This window comes from Balaenoptera ricei, chromosome 7, assembly GCF_028023285.1.
Source record: "Balaenoptera ricei isolate mBalRic1 chromosome 7, mBalRic1.hap2, whole genome shotgun sequence".
NCBI lineage: Eukaryota > Metazoa > Chordata > Mammalia > Artiodactyla > Balaenopteridae > Balaenoptera > Balaenoptera ricei.
In genome coordinates this window covers 59,674,782-59,691,915 of record NC_082645.1, presented here as the reverse complement: position 1 = coordinate 59,691,915, position 17,134 = coordinate 59,674,782, and the positions used below count along the sequence as shown (strand labels likewise).

At 34.3% G+C, this 17,134-nt stretch overlaps 1 protein-coding gene across 3 annotated transcripts in view; it reads left to right on the top strand.

Annotated features, from left to right (window-relative positions):
* Positions 1–17,134, top strand: part of TLK1 (tousled like kinase 1) — a 197,327-nt gene that overhangs the window by 126,798 nt on the left and 53,395 nt on the right. For all 3 annotated transcript variants that reach the window (XM_059928082.1, XM_059928081.1, XM_059928083.1), the window contains 7 exons: positions 2,809–2,884; positions 5,914–5,960; positions 7,462–7,557; positions 9,322–9,411; positions 10,449–10,541; positions 14,676–14,786; positions 14,901–15,037. In XM_059928082.1, the coding sequence (XP_059784065.1) occupies positions 2,809–2,884; positions 5,914–5,960; positions 7,462–7,557; positions 9,322–9,411; positions 10,449–10,541; positions 14,676–14,786; positions 14,901–15,037 (650 nt within the window). The remainder of the gene's footprint in view (positions 1–2,808; positions 2,885–5,913; positions 5,961–7,461; positions 7,558–9,321; positions 9,412–10,448; positions 10,542–14,675; positions 14,787–14,900; positions 15,038–17,134) is intronic.

Here is a 17,134-nt window from a genome sequence, read left to right as displayed (position 1 = left end):
ACTGTATCTTTGCATCCCATCCCCCTTTTGGAGATAGCCAGTGAATGCTAGTATTTTAATGGTTCTTAGAAGCTTTGTGGTAAATAAATCTAACTTTATTCACCCCCAGTTGAACCACCCTACTATACCTTCCATTTTAAAATGTAGCCTCTCAATCTATCCCTGATCCAGTGTTCTTGGAATATACTTTAGAAAATAGTATGGAACCATTTACAACATTATATATTCTTTAGTTTTCTAGATAGAAAATGTTGTTTCCAGTATAGCTTTCAGAATTTTATTATTCTGTTTGGTTTTTTGTTTTGCTTATTCAAAGAAGCTAGTCAGGATTTAAGATGGAAATCCAAAAGGATTGTGCCAGGCTTAAAAATTAGTATAACATTAAAACTGTTCTGAAAAACCATATTTCCTTGACCTTAAATTATATTTTTTACATAGATTAATTTGGGAAGGATATGAATAAATTATTATTTGGGAGTTCTCGTTTGTTTTATTTGTTTTTAATTTTTTAAAAAATTAATTTTTTAAAAATTAATTTTTTTAATTTAAAAAAAAATGTTATTTATTTTTGGCTGCGTTGGGTCTTTGTTGCTGTGCATGGGCTTTCTCTAGTTGCAGCGAGTGGGGGCTACTCTTCATTGTGGTGCCCGGGCTTCTCATTTCGGTGGTCTTCTCTTGTTGTGGAGCACAGGCTCTAGGTGCACGGGCTTGGTAGTTGGCAGCATGCAGGCTCTAGGGCACGCGGGCTTCAGTAGTTGTGGCTTGTGAGCTCTTGAGCGCAGGCTCAGTAGTTGTGGTGTACGGGCTTAGTTGCTCCACAGCATGTGGGATCTTCCCGGACCAGGGATCGAACCTGTGTCCCCTGCATTGGCAGGCGGATTCTTAACCAGTGCGCCACCAGGGAGGTCCCCTCCTTTGTTTTAAGATAGATTATAGTGTTCTTTATAAAACTGTTAACTTAGAATTTTTAATTTGGTGATATTTTTATTCCAAGGAGAATAACAGATTGGTTACCACTTAAGTCTGAGTTTGGTAATTTTGAGTATGAAACTAAACTAATGAACTATTTACCTTAAATTGCTGGTATGTCAGTCTGTCTCCTGAGTATAGTTAGAGTGGATTTCTTTAAGATCTCTGGTTTACGATGTGAAAACATATAGGCAGTTTATTGGACATAATGAATTTTATTTATGAACTTAATGAAAATTTGAAGTATTTTTGTATGGTTGACTCAGTCAGTTACTTCTTGATGTAGGATATATAATCATGACACATAGAAGGGGGAAAAGGCATTTAGGCCTTGGAAATATACAGAATTGAATTTGATTTGAATCCTGGTTACCTTGAGTAAGTTATTTAATATTTGTTATTTATCATGCTAGGTATGGAGGTGGGAGGAGGAGGTGGGGAGAAAGTATAACTTCTGTCTTTAAAGAATTCAGAGATTAGTAACATTCACTTAAACCTCTCTGAATCTGTTATCTTGTTGGCAGAATGTCAGTGAGAGAACTTAAAATTCCCCAGATAATACTTTGGGGAACCATAGATGCTCAGTATGAGTTAGGTTGTATATTGTCATTCATACTATTTAATCACAGAACTACTTACAAGAGACATCAAAATACGGATTAAGTCCCTTCCTTGTTGGAGGACTATGTTGCCTTTAGAGATTTATTTTAAGCTGCCTTGATGTTTCATTCATTCAGATATCCTTTGTTCTGTCACCAGACATACTTGCCAAGCTTCTAGAATTTGAGGGCCCTGTGCCATTGCCTTGTGCACATTTGGTTTTAATTTTTCACTAAGCACAGCATTCTGTCAGACTGCACAAAAATTACTTGTTGTTTTAGCCTGATGGAAATACTTCCTATCAGTTAAAAGAGCAAACCTGTAGTTTAAGAACAAGCCATCACGTAGGACAGGGCTCTGCAAACTATTTTTTTGTAAAGGGCCAGGTATTTAGGCTTTATGGGCCATGCAGTTTCTGTTATAGCTACTCAACTCTGCTGCTGTAGTGTGAAAGGAACTACAGACAGTACATAAATGAATGAGTGTGACTGTGTTCCAATAGAACCAAATTTATGGACACTGAAATTTGAATTTCTTATAATTTTCATATCATGAAATATTCTTGTTTGGTTTTTATATTTTTCAAACATTTAAAAATGTAAAAATTATGCTTAGATTATGGGCCCTACAAAAACAGGTGGCCAGCCAGATTTGGCCATCTGGCTATAGTTTGCAGACACGTGATTTAGGATATAATCTATGAATTTGCTTTGATTGTTGTTGGATAATAATTTTTAGGCATTTAGGTGAATGGTTCTTTTTAGTAGGGATTGTATATATTAAGGTTTGTGTTCTGCTCTTTTTTTCTAGTCCAAGTTTATTTTACTTCTATAGAATATATATGAATAGTAGAAAACTAATGGGAAAAACATACGGTGTTTTGTTGTTATTTTGTGGGGGTTTTTTTTTTTTTTTTTTTGCCCTATCCAGTTAAGAATTTGAAGGGCATCTTTTAAAAGCTGATTACTCTCAGATTTCTCATCCACCTCAAGTCAAATTCTGTAAATGTAAATTTCAGGTAATGTGTACCAGGTCTCCTACACTTCAAATTTTAAAAATTTACACAATAGAAAATTTTATCTTTTAAATAAATTGTATGTAAGTAATTACATGTTTACATTGCATGAACGCTATTGAGCAAAATTTTTTACCTCGAAAATAAAAATGACATTTATAGTGATTGTAAAATTTTGTCCGTTAAAACTATAATTTAAAGTTCTGTTAACTTGCTTTCTGTAGACACCAGAGAAGAAACAATCGGAATCATCCAGAGGAAGAAAGAGAAAAGCAGAAAATCAGAATGAAAGTAGTCAGGGTAAGCGAAGCAAAATCTTCCTTCAGAGCCGAAGAGGCATTTACAATTAATTATTCTGGTTTTTAATCAATTAATAATTTTTTTAAAAAGTAGTGTGTTTTTGTGATTTCTATAGATACCATGTAATTTCTGCATTAATAATAGTTTAAGAATGTACTTTGTGTAAGAAATAATAATTTTATGAAATTAGAATCTTTTTGTACCACAGGTAGTTTGTTTATGGTTACTGTTTTTAGGCTTTTGACATTTCCCTTATTTTTTTAATTTGAGAATTAGAAAGAAAAGTGTCATGTCCAAACCTGACAAGCATTGCCTTTATCACCTTTCTTTTTTCTCTCTTTATATGAATTATGGTATTGAAATGGCTTCTCGTTTTTGAATAAGAACTTTATATCTCACTTTGAGACAAGTACCCAAACTTACTCATCCCTTTTATTAAAAAAAAAAAAAGACTATATAAAAATGATTGAAGTACTTCATTAAACGCCATCATTTTCTTTCCATACCTGTTCTTCATCCTTTCTTTCATACTTAACATTTTGTATTATGAACTGTAAGAAAATTACTTTCATTAGACTACACAGCTTCTTATAATGGACAAGATAGTATTGTCATTTAATTTGGCTTCTCAAAATTAAATACAATAAATTGGGCTCTTAAATCATATGTAATGATGATTTTACACATATATTACATGTTTTGGAGCCACAAAATCTAGAGCCATGAACCCATGGCTTACTAGTATTTACATGTGGCACTGGCATCAAGAAATATATTTGCAACAGCTATCTTTGTGGAAGGAGGGAGTTGAGTCACTCTAGCACCTTTCTCTAAGTTTGTGGTACTTTGTATTTCAATCTGCCCTGAGGTCCTTTTTGATCTTAGTGTAGTTTCCCCAAGTTGTGGTTAATGGGCTTGGATTTATTTAGTTATATTAGTTATGATAGATTTAACTTCAGATTTTAAAACTCACTTTTAAAAGCAGGTCCCAAAATAGCCTGGGACTTCTGGGTTGGTTGATCCAACCTGTGTCTTTAAGAAGCCACATCTTTTTCTTTGTGGTCTGCCATCCACAGAATTGTCTGCTTTTCTCTTATGGTTTTAGGACTGTGGCCAGTTTTAATTGCATTTCCTCATTTCATCTTCCACACTTGTATTTGCTTTAGAGAGAGGCTGGTTTTCTGTGTGTTTTTCTTTTTTCCCTGTTTCTTTGATGTAGGCTTCTTTAAGGCCATAGCGAACCTTTCCTGTCATCTTCTTGGCCAGAATAGGGTCATGTGTCTATTCCAAAACCAGTTATGTCCAAGAGAGGTATTATTGCCCTTAAAATGAGGCCCATCTCGGGACTTCCCTGGGGGCGCAGTTGTTAAGACTCCATGCTCGCAATGCAGGGGGCCCGGGTTCGATCCCTGGTCAAGGAACTAAGTCCCACACTCATGCTGCAACAAGAGTTTGCATGCCACAACTAAGGAGTCCGCCTGCTGCAACTAAGACCCGGCGCAACCAAATAAATAAATAAATAAATATTTTTTAAAAAAATCAGGCCCATCTCTGAAAATGAAAATGGGGTAAAGTTCCATTTAGAAGTACAGGTTGTGTGGAGAAGGCATGATACCTGAACAAAATTGCATTTCTAATCCGAAGGAAGGAAGGGGAACTAGGAACAGAGGCCAGATAGGACTCAGCCTCCCCTGAAGTTACTTACATGTGCTATGTAGGGGAGGGAATGTTAACAGAATAAAATTTGGATTCAGTTAGGGAAAAAAAATTGGGGAAATAGTTTCTGGGTAGGCAACCAAAAAATGTCTCTGTCTTCATTTAAAAAATAGCACCTCTTCAGAATCTGCAGGAAAGTTGTTACAGGCAGAAGGGAAGTTCTTTGGTATAGAACTTTTATAGTGCTCCCTGACCTCTGAATAAATCTGTACAAAACTCGTGTTCAAAATTTCTGGGTAGTATTTATAGTCCTGATTACTTAGTAGTTTTTAAAAAATTTCCCCCTACTTTGTTCCAAGAAGGAATTTGAGGTTGTTGAACTTTTAAATGTATTGTTTGTTCATCTCAGTAATGCCTGGCACATAGTAACCACTCAAGAAATATTTGTTGAATAAAATATGTGAATGAATGTATATAAGTCAGTATTGAATTGATAAATGTATATGTTTATATTATCCAAAGCTTTTGACTCCATGCTATCATTAGTTTTTCTTTTGTAGCTTGAAGAAATTATTCAGTATAATTCCAGTGAAGGATGGATGCCTCCCATCCAAAACGCCATATTTCTTAGCAACTTCTTACTTCAATATTTATAAAACTAATGAAAAGTCCATTTTGTTTCTTTGTTATTTGTTGTTTTTTTTTTTTTGAAAAGTCCATTTTAGAGCAAAATTTTAATTAAAGAACTGTGATCTGTAATAATTTGGATCACTATCAATATGGTCATATAAGGACAATATTTAAAATCTAGTTTATTTTTTTAAAAATCCTATTAATTTGGAAATACTTTTTAGAAAATCAAAACATTTTACAAAATAGCATTCATATTAAAGCATGTTATTGTCAGTTTGTTATGGTTTGTGTTGACCAAGCTTTTTTATTCATTATTTACAGGTATGAATTGGTTTGTCAATTATACAGCTGCCACTTGTCTTTTTCTTATCAATTGACATGTTTTTATGAAATTATTAGCCATTAAGCAATCTGAATAGAATAGTTTTAAAAGCAGAGATCTTTTAATATGATTTATTTATTTGATTCTCCCATAATCAGGACTTTTAAAAATTGACATGTATCTATTGAAATATCGTTTGATTTTTGGAATTCTGAAGTTGGCATCTGACCCTCTGAGGGCTCTTAATATTCTTTTGATGCCCATCACTACCCAACTAAAATATATTCTTTTTATTAAATAGATTATTTTTGTATGTATTAGGGAAATTAAGTTTGGCACATTCTCTTTCTGATATAGTATGTGGTAGATAGTCATGACTGACTTTAAATCTATAAAATTTTTTACTTCTGTATTTTAGGAAAAAGTATTGGGGGACGTGGCCACAAAATTAGCGACTATTTTGAAGTAAGTTCATTGAGAAATATCTTCAGTTCTTAATATAATTTTGCTATGGGCTGAAATAATTTGTTTGAAGCACAAAGTCAATTTTTGATTATCTACTTAATTAGAGCAGAACTTCACTACTATGTGATGTCCTGACTTCCTAGGAACATTAAACTTTACTTTTACTTTGGTATGGCACATCATAATTTTCAAAGTACTTTCTCCTGTATTTGCTTATATCCAGGAGATAGTCAAAGCAGGTGTTATTAGTATTCCTATTTTACAGATGAGGAAACTGAGAGCCAGAGATATAAAGTATCCTACGTAAAGGCAAATTCTAAATGGAAGAGCAAAGAGTAGCTTTAAGTCTCCCAGCCTCTAGAATTCTTTCTGCTGTCAGTACCACAGCAACAGTTGAGCCCTGTGGATAGAGATTAAATAATGATGGAGATGTGAATGTAAGAGTCCCTGAAAATAATAAACAGTGGTAAATTTAAATTCTTACTTAGTCTGGAATGTTTCCTTTCTTCTACACAGAAACACTTATGCCTACCAGTTTTCATTATAAAATATTAATGTGATTATTAAAACAAACATCTACTCAGTTGAAAAATATTTATATTTCCTTGAGAGAGAGCAGAATTTGCTGATTAGGAGAAGGGCTGTGTTTAAAATATATATATATTTTTTATTCTCCATTGTTTTTCTTTCTTGAGTTTACAGTGTCTAAGCTAAAACTGTTGCAGACTATAAGATACACCTAATGCTCTTTAGTTGATGTCAGTCCCTTAGTGTTAATATCATTAAAAATCTTTGCCAAAGGTAGGATCAAATAAACAAATCTCAAGCATCTTGGATGCCTACTGTGTGCTGAGTGTTACGCTAGGCACTATAGATAAGAAATTCAGACAAAGCTCCTAGGTTGCAGGAAGCTGTTTAATGAACACACTAGGAAGTTCCCATCTCTGCTGTTCATACCTGTACCCTGAGATGAAGCCATTAGCAGCAAATTGTTTTCTCCTTCCATTCTTGGTTCAGAAACATGAGACTTGAGAAAGCTATGGAACAGATTAGGTTGGCTTCTCTTCATATGCAGTTAAGTCATGCACTATAATGCATGTTATGCATGTAAGAAAGGGTTGATTTTTATTAGACTTTGTGCTGTTAAAAAGAAGGGACTTGGTTTGTATAGTTCTTTTATAGTGCTATGAACATTTGGATACTTAACAGATCTTGGGACTGACAGCTCTGTTTTAAGATAGTTGATTATGTTCACTAACATCTACATGTAAACATGTTAAAGTTTCTTGGGATTAGGGATCATACTGGTTTAACAAACAAGGGAACTGTGCTAAAATTTGAAGGAAAAATAAGACTTGTTCTTTGCTTTGGGGGAATTTGTCTTTGAGTCTGCCACAAAAATAATAATAAGATATACTTAAATTAATTCATAATGGCATATCTAAAATAATATTTGTCTAAACCTGTGTTAATAAATAGTGATGTTTCCTTTCTCCCTCAGTACCAAGGTGGAAATGGCTCAAGTCCAGTAAGAGGCATACCTCCTGCAATCCGTTCTCCTCAGAATTCACATTCACATTCCACTCCTTCCTCATCTGTAAGTTTTTACATATGTAGTCTTTGTGTCTCAGAGTTTATGTGTACTGAATGAATAACTTTTATAATTTGTCTTTATTGAGACCTTTTACATATATTAGCGTTTATCTTTAAAAAAATCGTTCTGTGAGGTGAGTTGAATTCTTTTTAATGATTTGATGCTATTAGAACTTTATTTCTGAAAGTAAGATTCTTAAGTTAAAGATTTCCTGAATTAATTATAAGACGTGTTCTTCGCTTTGGGGGAATTTGTTCCCCAAAGAAGTAATGTTTCTATAAAAGAATGATGGGATCAGGAACTCCCTGGCTGTCCAGTGGTTAGGACTCGGCACTTTCACTGCCAGGGCCCGGGTTCGATCCCTGGTCAGGGATCTTAACAATTAAATTTCTTAACCACTAAAATGGTAGCATAATAAATTCCTTTCTGGGAATCCTGAAATAGAGTAGGCAGCCATCAGCCTCGGATAATGTAGTTTGGCATAGGAGAAGGATCTTGGACCTGAAAATTCTCTTATAACTTTTTGGTTTGTTTCTAACATTTTAAAGACCTAGTTCTTTTATATGCATTTTTCTACATATTGGATTTTATTCTACTTTTTTTACTTTCATTATGTGAAAGTTCATTGTCTAACCAGAAAAACAATGTTGGCTTTCAGTAATTTAAAGATGAATTAAAAATTTTTAAAAATCAGAGTATCTCTTATTTATTCAGATACCCTGTTTTTACTTTCAGTGTCCCTTTCTAGTTCTGTCTGTAGACATATATTTCTTAATGTCTTATTCATTTTGTACCTTGGGGCACATCATATTGCCATATACTAAGTAAAGCATAAGACTCAAAAATAACTTTGAGTTGTAGTGATAGCATTGGTGCATGATGTAATCTGTTGCTTTCAGTGAATGTATTTTAAAACTAGTGACTAGATAAACCATGAAACTTATCAGTAAATTGATATTATACTACATATGGGCATGCATTATTGTACCCACTACTAAAAGAGTTCTGTATTAAGGTCTTTACAGTTTTACTTTTTGAACCATCATAATCTGTTTAATATTTTTGTTTTAAAATAATGTATTTGGCCTTGTTTTAGTTAACAGATTGAAAGCATTAAATTTGCTTTTATGGCACCAGATTGTTAAGTTCCTTGAGGGCAGGGCACATATGGCTGGTTGTCTCTTTTATTGGGCTTTATAAGAGGGAGGTACTTAATGAATGCTTATTGAATAAATGGTGATTAAAAATTTTTTAAGTTCAATTATGTTTTTTTTAATTCTTTATTTTTTATTGTTTTTAAATAAATTTATTTATTTATTTTTGGCTGCATTAGGTCTTCGTTGCTGTGTGTGGGCTTTCTCTAGTTGCGGTGAGCGGGGGCTATTCTTTGTTGTAGTGCGCAGGCTTCTCATTGCGGTGGCTTCTCTTGTTGTGGAGCACGAGCTCTAGGCGCACGGGCTTCAGTAGCTGTGGCACATGGGCTCAGTAGTTGTGGCTCGCAGGCTCAGTAGTTGTGGCTCGCAGGCTCAGTAGTTGTGGCGCACAGACTTAGTTGCTCTGCGGCATGTGGGATCTTCCTGGACCAGAGTTCGAACCCGTGTCCCCTGCATTGGCAGGCGGATTCTTAACCACTGTGCCACCAGGGAAGTCCCCAATTATGTTTTGAATTATTATCCTGATAAAAACTTAAGAAATTTTTAGTTGTTGCTAAGCAAAAGCCTATTTTTTTTCTTGCTAATGTAAAATTTTTAATATTTTTTTTTTAAGGTTCGACCGAATAGCCCTTCTCCTACTGCATTAGTTTTTGGGGACCACCCTATTGTACAACCAAAGCAGTTATCCTTTAAAATTACTCAGGTAAATGGTAATTAAAATTTCTTTGTATGACTTCTGAGAAACCGGTGACCAACTTTGTACACACAATTAAGATGTCTTCTCTTTGTTTTAGACATAGTCATAAAGTAAAATTCTGCATCAGGAAAGCTAATTACTAAACAAACAAAAAAAAACAGTTTGTAGGGGGTGAGAAATTGAAACACCCAATTTACTATCAGCTTGTCCTTTGTTACACACTGGTTAAATATATATTTTAAGCAAAATAAATAAACAGAACAACCATAACATGTCAATTCTGTTTACTGATTCTTTTTGAACTTAACATCCAAGTACATATAATCGATATCTTCATGAAAGTGTTATATTTGTTATAAGTGGACATTAAAGCAGTTTGTTCCATGTGTCTGTATTTTTGTATATTCATATATGCTACACACTTAAAAATCATTTGAAAATTAATCAGATATCTTTTACAGTTATTTAGTTTTATGATTTTTGAGTACTAAGGTTTTCATTTTAATTTCATACATGTGGCAGTTTTTGGATGACTGTCTGAGATTAAGGATTGAAAAAGTAGATCTTCTTGCTTGCCACCTTAGTTGTGCAGTTTATTGCCATTATACTTCTTCTTTCAGGTCATGTCCAAACTGTTGCGCGTGCATCAAAACTTCTTTCTTTGGATGATCTTTAGGCCAGGATTTATAAGTACATTGCTTTCAGTCAGCAAACAGCTTGTGAAAGTTTTTGCCATATTCAAAAGTCAGCTAGAGTTGACAGCACAAAGCAGTGTTTATATTGAATTTTAATGAAGGACATATCAATATTCTAAAAATTTAAATAATTAACCTTTAAAATTTTTCTTTTTAAGTTTATAGCACTTATGCTTCTGAAGATATTAAAACTTAAAACTGCAGTAAGACTTCTTGTGATACTTTTTACATACACACACAAACTCCAATATTTTCTTTGCTCTTTAGAATCAGAGTAAAATCTAATTTTATGTTTGCATGCAGTGATATATATATAATGGGGTAATAAAATAGCTTTCTTTCGTTTAGACTGACCTTACAATGCTGAAATTAGCAGCATTAGAAAGTAATAAAAACCAGGACCTGGAAAAAAAGGAAGGTCGTATAGATGACTTGCTCAGGGTAAGTAAGAAGTCATGGAGCGGGAAGAATTTGAGTAAATTATTTGGTAGTAGTAACACTGGTGAGAAAATACTTATATTGTAAAAAAAACTCTATTACTGGAAAAAAAATAAGCCTTTTCTTTTAGTGTAAGTACATAATTGAAAGTATCAACTATTAAATGATAAAAACTATTTTATTAGCTCTTTAAATGTGAATTGAGAAACAGTTTGAGAAATAGAAGTTTATAAAATTTATTTTTACTTGATCAACTATCCTAAGACAGATATCCATTTCATGGTAGTTTTAAAGTTAATTGATTTTCTTATAAACCTGACTGCCATTTGACACTATACTAGAGGAAGTAACTACTGCAATTTTGTGAGATTTTTAATGGAAACTTTATAAAAAGACACATCAAAAAGTATGCCTAATAGGTGAGTAAGGGGTAAAACAGTGGTTCTCACCCCTAGCTGCTCATTAGAATCATTGGATGGAAAGTGTGGAAGGCACTTTATAAAAGTACTGATGCTTAAACTCCACCCTGAGGGTTTCTGATTAAATTGATATGACGTAGGGCTTGGGCATTGGTAGTTTTAACGGCTAATTTAGCCAACACTGAGAACCGTTGGTATAGAAACTCAATGAAACCATCATCCGTGATCATATAATTACTGATACCTTTGAAACATCCAGTGTGCCTGTCCTGGTCCCATCCCATTCACTCTCTCACATCCCTTTACCATTAACCACTATTCTAAATTTTGTATTTATTTATTTCTTATGCCTTTATGTTTCTTTATAGTTATATTACATATATCTTACACATTCTTAACAACGTATTATTTCACTTTATTTTTGAACTTTATATAAATTACAAAATTACACTGTTTGTACCATTTTGCCCTGCTTGTTTTCACTAAACATTATATGCGGGATTGTCATGTAATAATAGTTTGTTCATTTCACTGCTACATAGTAAGGCATTATACGAATATATTATAATTTATCTTTTCTGCTCTTGGTGGACATTTTATTTCTACTCTTTGCTAGTATGAACAGTTCTGCTAAGAATGTTCTTGTACATATCTCTGTGGCACGTGTGGAAGAATTTCTCTATGGTATATGCTCAGGAGAGACATGGCCAGAGTATAGGGCATGCATATCTTAAACTATACTTTATAATAGCAAATTTTTCCCAAGGTGGTTGGATCAGTTTCCATTCCACCAACAATGAGCAAGAAATAATCTTATTGCTTATTATCCTTGCCAAGGTTCATTATAATCATATTTAATTTGGGGGTTCAATTTAATGGGTGTAACAAGGTATTTGTTATTATGCATTCACTTTATTTTTTGAGCATCTTTAAAAATATTTATTAACTATTTGTATTTCTTCCGTGAAGTAAATGATCATTTTTTTTGCTCATTTTTCTTAATGGGTTCCTGTCGTTTTTTAAATTGATATCAGTTTTTTGTTGGCCATATATGTTGATTTTTCTCCCAGTGTGTGAATTATCTTTTTATTTCTTTGTACTGTCTTTTGATGATTAGATCATTTAAAATTTATATGATTAAATATATCTTTTTATTTATAGTTTGTACCAAATTATTATCAAAGATATACCAAAATAATTTGTTGTTTTAATCCCTAATGTCATAAAGATGTTCTTCTATATTTTCTTTTAAAAGTTTTATAGTCTGCTTTTTCAGTACAAGTTGTAAATCTCACTGGGATTTATTTTTGGGTATAGTGTGAAGTAAGGTTTCATTTTAATTTCTTTCTATGTAGAGAACCAGTTGTCCAGACCACGGAATTAAAAGTCCACTTTTTACTTCCAGCCCCATCATGCAATCTTGTTTTCATATACAAGTGGATCTATTTCTGTGTTCTGTGTTAAGTTCCATATTCTATTTGTGTATTCCTATACTGGTACCACAGCATCTTTTTATCATCTAGCAGTTGTCTTTGGCTGTTAGTAACAGAGAACATAAACAACAGTACTTTAAATGAGATACAATCTTATTTTTTGAGAGTAGAACAGAAAGGAGGGCTCCAAGTCAGAGCATGAGGGTACAGTGTCTCCTGCCCACTGAGTCATCCGCCCAAAACCAAATCCAGTTGGGGATGGAGGTGGACCCTTCCATAGCAGGCCCAGGAGGAAATGGTGCTGTGATAACCCATGGAACACAGTGCCCCTCACTAACACACCCGAGACAGGCTTTCCTTTTCTCTACATGCTGCTCACCTCTGTGAGGAGAAGGGTGGAGGTGCAGTCTTCCCCTGGCCCCTGGGCTAGTGAGGGAGGCTGGGTGGGGCACTGCAATTGCAGCTGCTACTGCCACACTGACCATTCATCCCGTATGTGACTGAGGAGGGCCTGGAGCCTGTTCATCTGTCCAGACAGCGATGTCTACACGTGTGTGGTTGGGCTGTTATCCCCCTGGACAAAGCATAAGGGGCCACGGACCTTTGAATGGAAGGTAGTAGGTTTTGTGGAAATGCCATTTCACTGGCCGTGCTTTATTTCCGGCCAGGCAGAGCCTTGCTATCAAGCAGAGACAACTGAGCTGCTCAGGCCGTAGGTGTCCGGACAGGTTTCCATAAACAGCAGTACTTTAAATGAGACACAATATTGTTTTTTGAGAGAAGAGCAGAACGGGGCAGCCCAGGTGTGATGGCTTCACAGTGTCATATAGGATCTTGGCTCCTTCAGTTTTTCTGCTCTTTCACCCTTAGTACATGGCCTTCATCTTGAAGATCATATCAAGGTACAAAATATTTATTAGAGTCACAGTTATGATATCTGTGTTCTTAAGCAGAAAACAAGAAGAGGAAGGAAATAAAAAATGCAACAATTCCGTGTTCAGCCTTCTTGGGTGTTCCACTTAACAACTTCTGCTTACATTTCACTGACCATCGTTAGCTGCAAGGGAAGCTGGGAAATACAGTCTTTTAGCTAGACACATATCAATCCAGAATAAAATGTTGGTCTTCCATTACTACGGAAGAAGGAGAAAATAGATTCAGGTGATTATAATTACTCTAGGTTTATATTAAATCTTGATGTGTGGTTGAACAAGTATCATCTCCTTTTTGGCTACTTTTGGCCCTTTGCTGTCTTAGAGAAGTGTTAGTGTCAGTTTTTCAGTTTTCACACACATAAACAATTTGTTGGGGTTCTGTTTGAATTGCACCTAATGATAAGGGTCTGATGCTAAATTCCATTTATGTTCCTCTGAAAGTATCTTTATTTTACCCTTTTCCTTGGAAAACAATTTTATTAGATACATACTTTTAGGTTGGCAGCTATATTTTCTCCCAGCATTTTTGATGTATTATGCCGCTGTCTTTTGGCTTCCACCATGATTGGCCTAGACCTATGGTTTTCAAAGAATGATCGCCAGACCAGAAGCATCAACATTACTAGGGAACTTACTAGAAATAAACTTTTAGAGCCTACTCTAGAGCTACTAATTCAGAAATTGGGAATGGGTTCCAGTAATCTGTGTTCCAACAAGCTCTCCAGGTTGTTCCCTGGTGACTGACTGTACTAGACTAATCAGACTCATCTTCTGAGTTTAGAGAGAAGCCCCTTGCCTGAGCGTATGGCTGCCTACAAAGTTAACAAAATTTGTATTCATATGGCCAAGAAAGATGGTGAGAATAGTTAGCTATTGGATAGGCATCTGCAGTGTCTTCCACAAGTTTAATGGAGAAAGAAGTTTTATTAGTTACAAAAGATGGAAGAGAACTCACATTCATTTTTAAGTGTTTAGATGCTTTGTATTACTATATTTCAGTTATTTTTAATTAAATGAGGTAGAATGGTGTTGCTCTGTTTTAGAAATAAGAAAACTGAGCTAAGGTTCAGATAACTTGTTTGACTTAGCCCAGATTATATATCCTAGAGTGTGGATTTGAACCCATGGAGTATGGATACAAATTCCATGTACTTTTCCACTACACAGTTAAGCAGCATATAACAGTATTATTCCCATGGTAAGTAGATGTTTTAACAAATTTTTTAGTATCATATTCAAATACTTAATCTTATTAATCCTTCTCTTTATGAAATTTGTTCAAAATGTATATTCTTAAATGTCTCATATACACAAATTGTAGACCTTTTTCATTGTCTACTTATGTTGTAGGCTAATTGTGATCTCAGACGGCAGATAGATGAACAACAAAAATTACTTGAAAAATACAAAGAACGATTAAATAAGTGCATATCAATGAGCAAGAAACTACTTATCGAAAAGGTAAGTTAAAAGTTCAATAAATTTTCCCTCTCCTTTCACTAGCCCCTTTTACCTTGTATGCTTTTAAAATTTAAATTAATAAAATTGAATGATGATTTTTCCTCCTTTTTTCAGAGTACACAAGAAAAACTGTCAAGCAGAGAGAAGAGTATGCAAGACAGATTACGCCTTGGGCATTTCACGACCGTTAGACATGGTGCTTCATTTACTGAACAATGGACAGATGGTTTTGCATTTCAGAATCTTGTAAAGTTAGTCACTCTTACATTTTAAAAAATTTAGTATTCCTTTGGGTTTTCATTACTTTCAAAGATTATAGATTTGGAATTATGTTCTACATATACTCCTTACTACTCTTTGATATCAGAATTTAATACAGTTGAAAGGAACATAGAACAGGCATTACAATTTTAGCTTTAGCAGACTTCTTGATTAGTTAGCATTCATCTGTATAGTATGATGTATTATTCTAAATATGACTTTTCCAGAACATAAACTGACCTAGCTTTTTATAGATTAGTTGGGAGGGAAATTGTTAAAAGTTTGAACTTTCATTGGAAGATTATATCTATATATCTTGGGATTTTTCTGCTTAGTTCTCCGCCCCCCACCCCCACCCCCATTCCCCAGTCCTTACTTCAGCACTTGCCTGCTCTCTATTCCTATGGAAAAGACAGGAACATTTTCTCTGCAGCCTCAGACATAGTAGCTCATAAGTCAGTTGAACTGAGCATGTGGCTTTAGCACTTCTGAGGTAAACTTTAAAATGGAGAAATCGTTGTTGCCATGTTTTCTTGAGTTCAGATGGTGGTAGCTAAGGGTAGGTTGACTGTTTATGTGGTGAGCCGGGATCTATGCTCCTCCTTTTGTTTTTTTTTTTTAAGCTGGAAAACTTTTAAAAACCTGCAAAGCAAGAGTGGTGCCAGCATCTAAATCAGCTTTCCCAGAGTCAGTCCAGTTAAATGGAAAATGAAGGCAAAGCTTTATTTCACATAGTATCACTTAAACACTGCTGTTTTAAACACTGGTTCCCAGGACTTAAGCACAGAATGGTCTTCTCTCTATCTCAGTTGATTTATCCAGCTTCTGTTCAACACAACTGTGCTGGGTGTGAGGTATACTATAATGAAGGACAGTGTCTTTATGATGGTAGGAAGTTTGGGTTTTAATTCTGTGGATAATAGGGAGCTCTTACAGTGTTATGTGTGGTGTGTGGGGTCAGATTTGAGTTTTAGAAAGGTAACTGGTGGTGATGTGGGAATAATATTGGAAAGAACATAGATTGTTGACAGTTCAGATGGAGAAGCATCCAAATGAAAAGTGATACGGCTTGAGCTAAAATATTAACAGTAGAAATGGAGAGTAGGAAATACAGTTGAGATAGAACTTAAAATTTTCAAGTGTTTTTCTGAGCTACTAAACCCAGATCTACAGTTGTCCTGGTAATGAATAAAAGAGAAGTTTATATAATATAACCTTAAATATAAACTAAAAATATGAATTTAAAATATAAACTCTGCCGGTTGTTAAAATTTCTCCATTGAGCTGTCAAAAAAAGCAAAATTGGAGCTTCTGGGTTGGTGAACATGTAGAGATTTGGGGAGGGTATCAGGCTCAGAGCATGGAAACTCCATGTCTTTTCCCCATACCTTGCCCTATGCATCTCTTCCATCTGGCTATTTCTGAGTTGTATCCTTTTATAATAAAGCAGTAATCTAGTTTTTAAAAAATTACTTGCATTTCTTATTATTAATAAGCATTTACTGAGGGCCTACTGTATGTTGTTACATATACATATTTTATATCAAGCAGTTGATATTTATCAGTGTATATCAAGCTATATATCTGTGATATAACCCGAAGTAGTTGGAGGATAAGAAGAGAAATAAATAAAAATTAGTAATATTATATTAATCTCTAAAATGTAGGTCATTACTGAATAATCAGGGATTAGATATATATCCATTCCAGTAATTCTTTTCTTTCATTATTTAAGTAGGTTATTGCTGTTTATTTTCATTAATAACATCTTGATTGTACCCGAAACTAGCTTTAAAATTAATTTTTAAATAAATTGAAATTATTTATAACCATTTCAAGGAGAAAACTGGATTAAAGTCTTATTCTAACTTTGCTATTCTTGAGATTTTTCTCCACCGTTTTACTCTTTTACCTAGGTGATTCTTGATTCTTTCCCTCTTACCATGTTCTGCTACTACCTGGCTAGAACCATAGGACAAGGAAATGTATGTAAAACCAATTCTTCGTCAGCAGAGTAGAAGTTCTCTAGTTCTGGTTTGAATAGGGGTGGGGGAGCAAGGAATTGAAATATTTGACTTGTTCTAAAT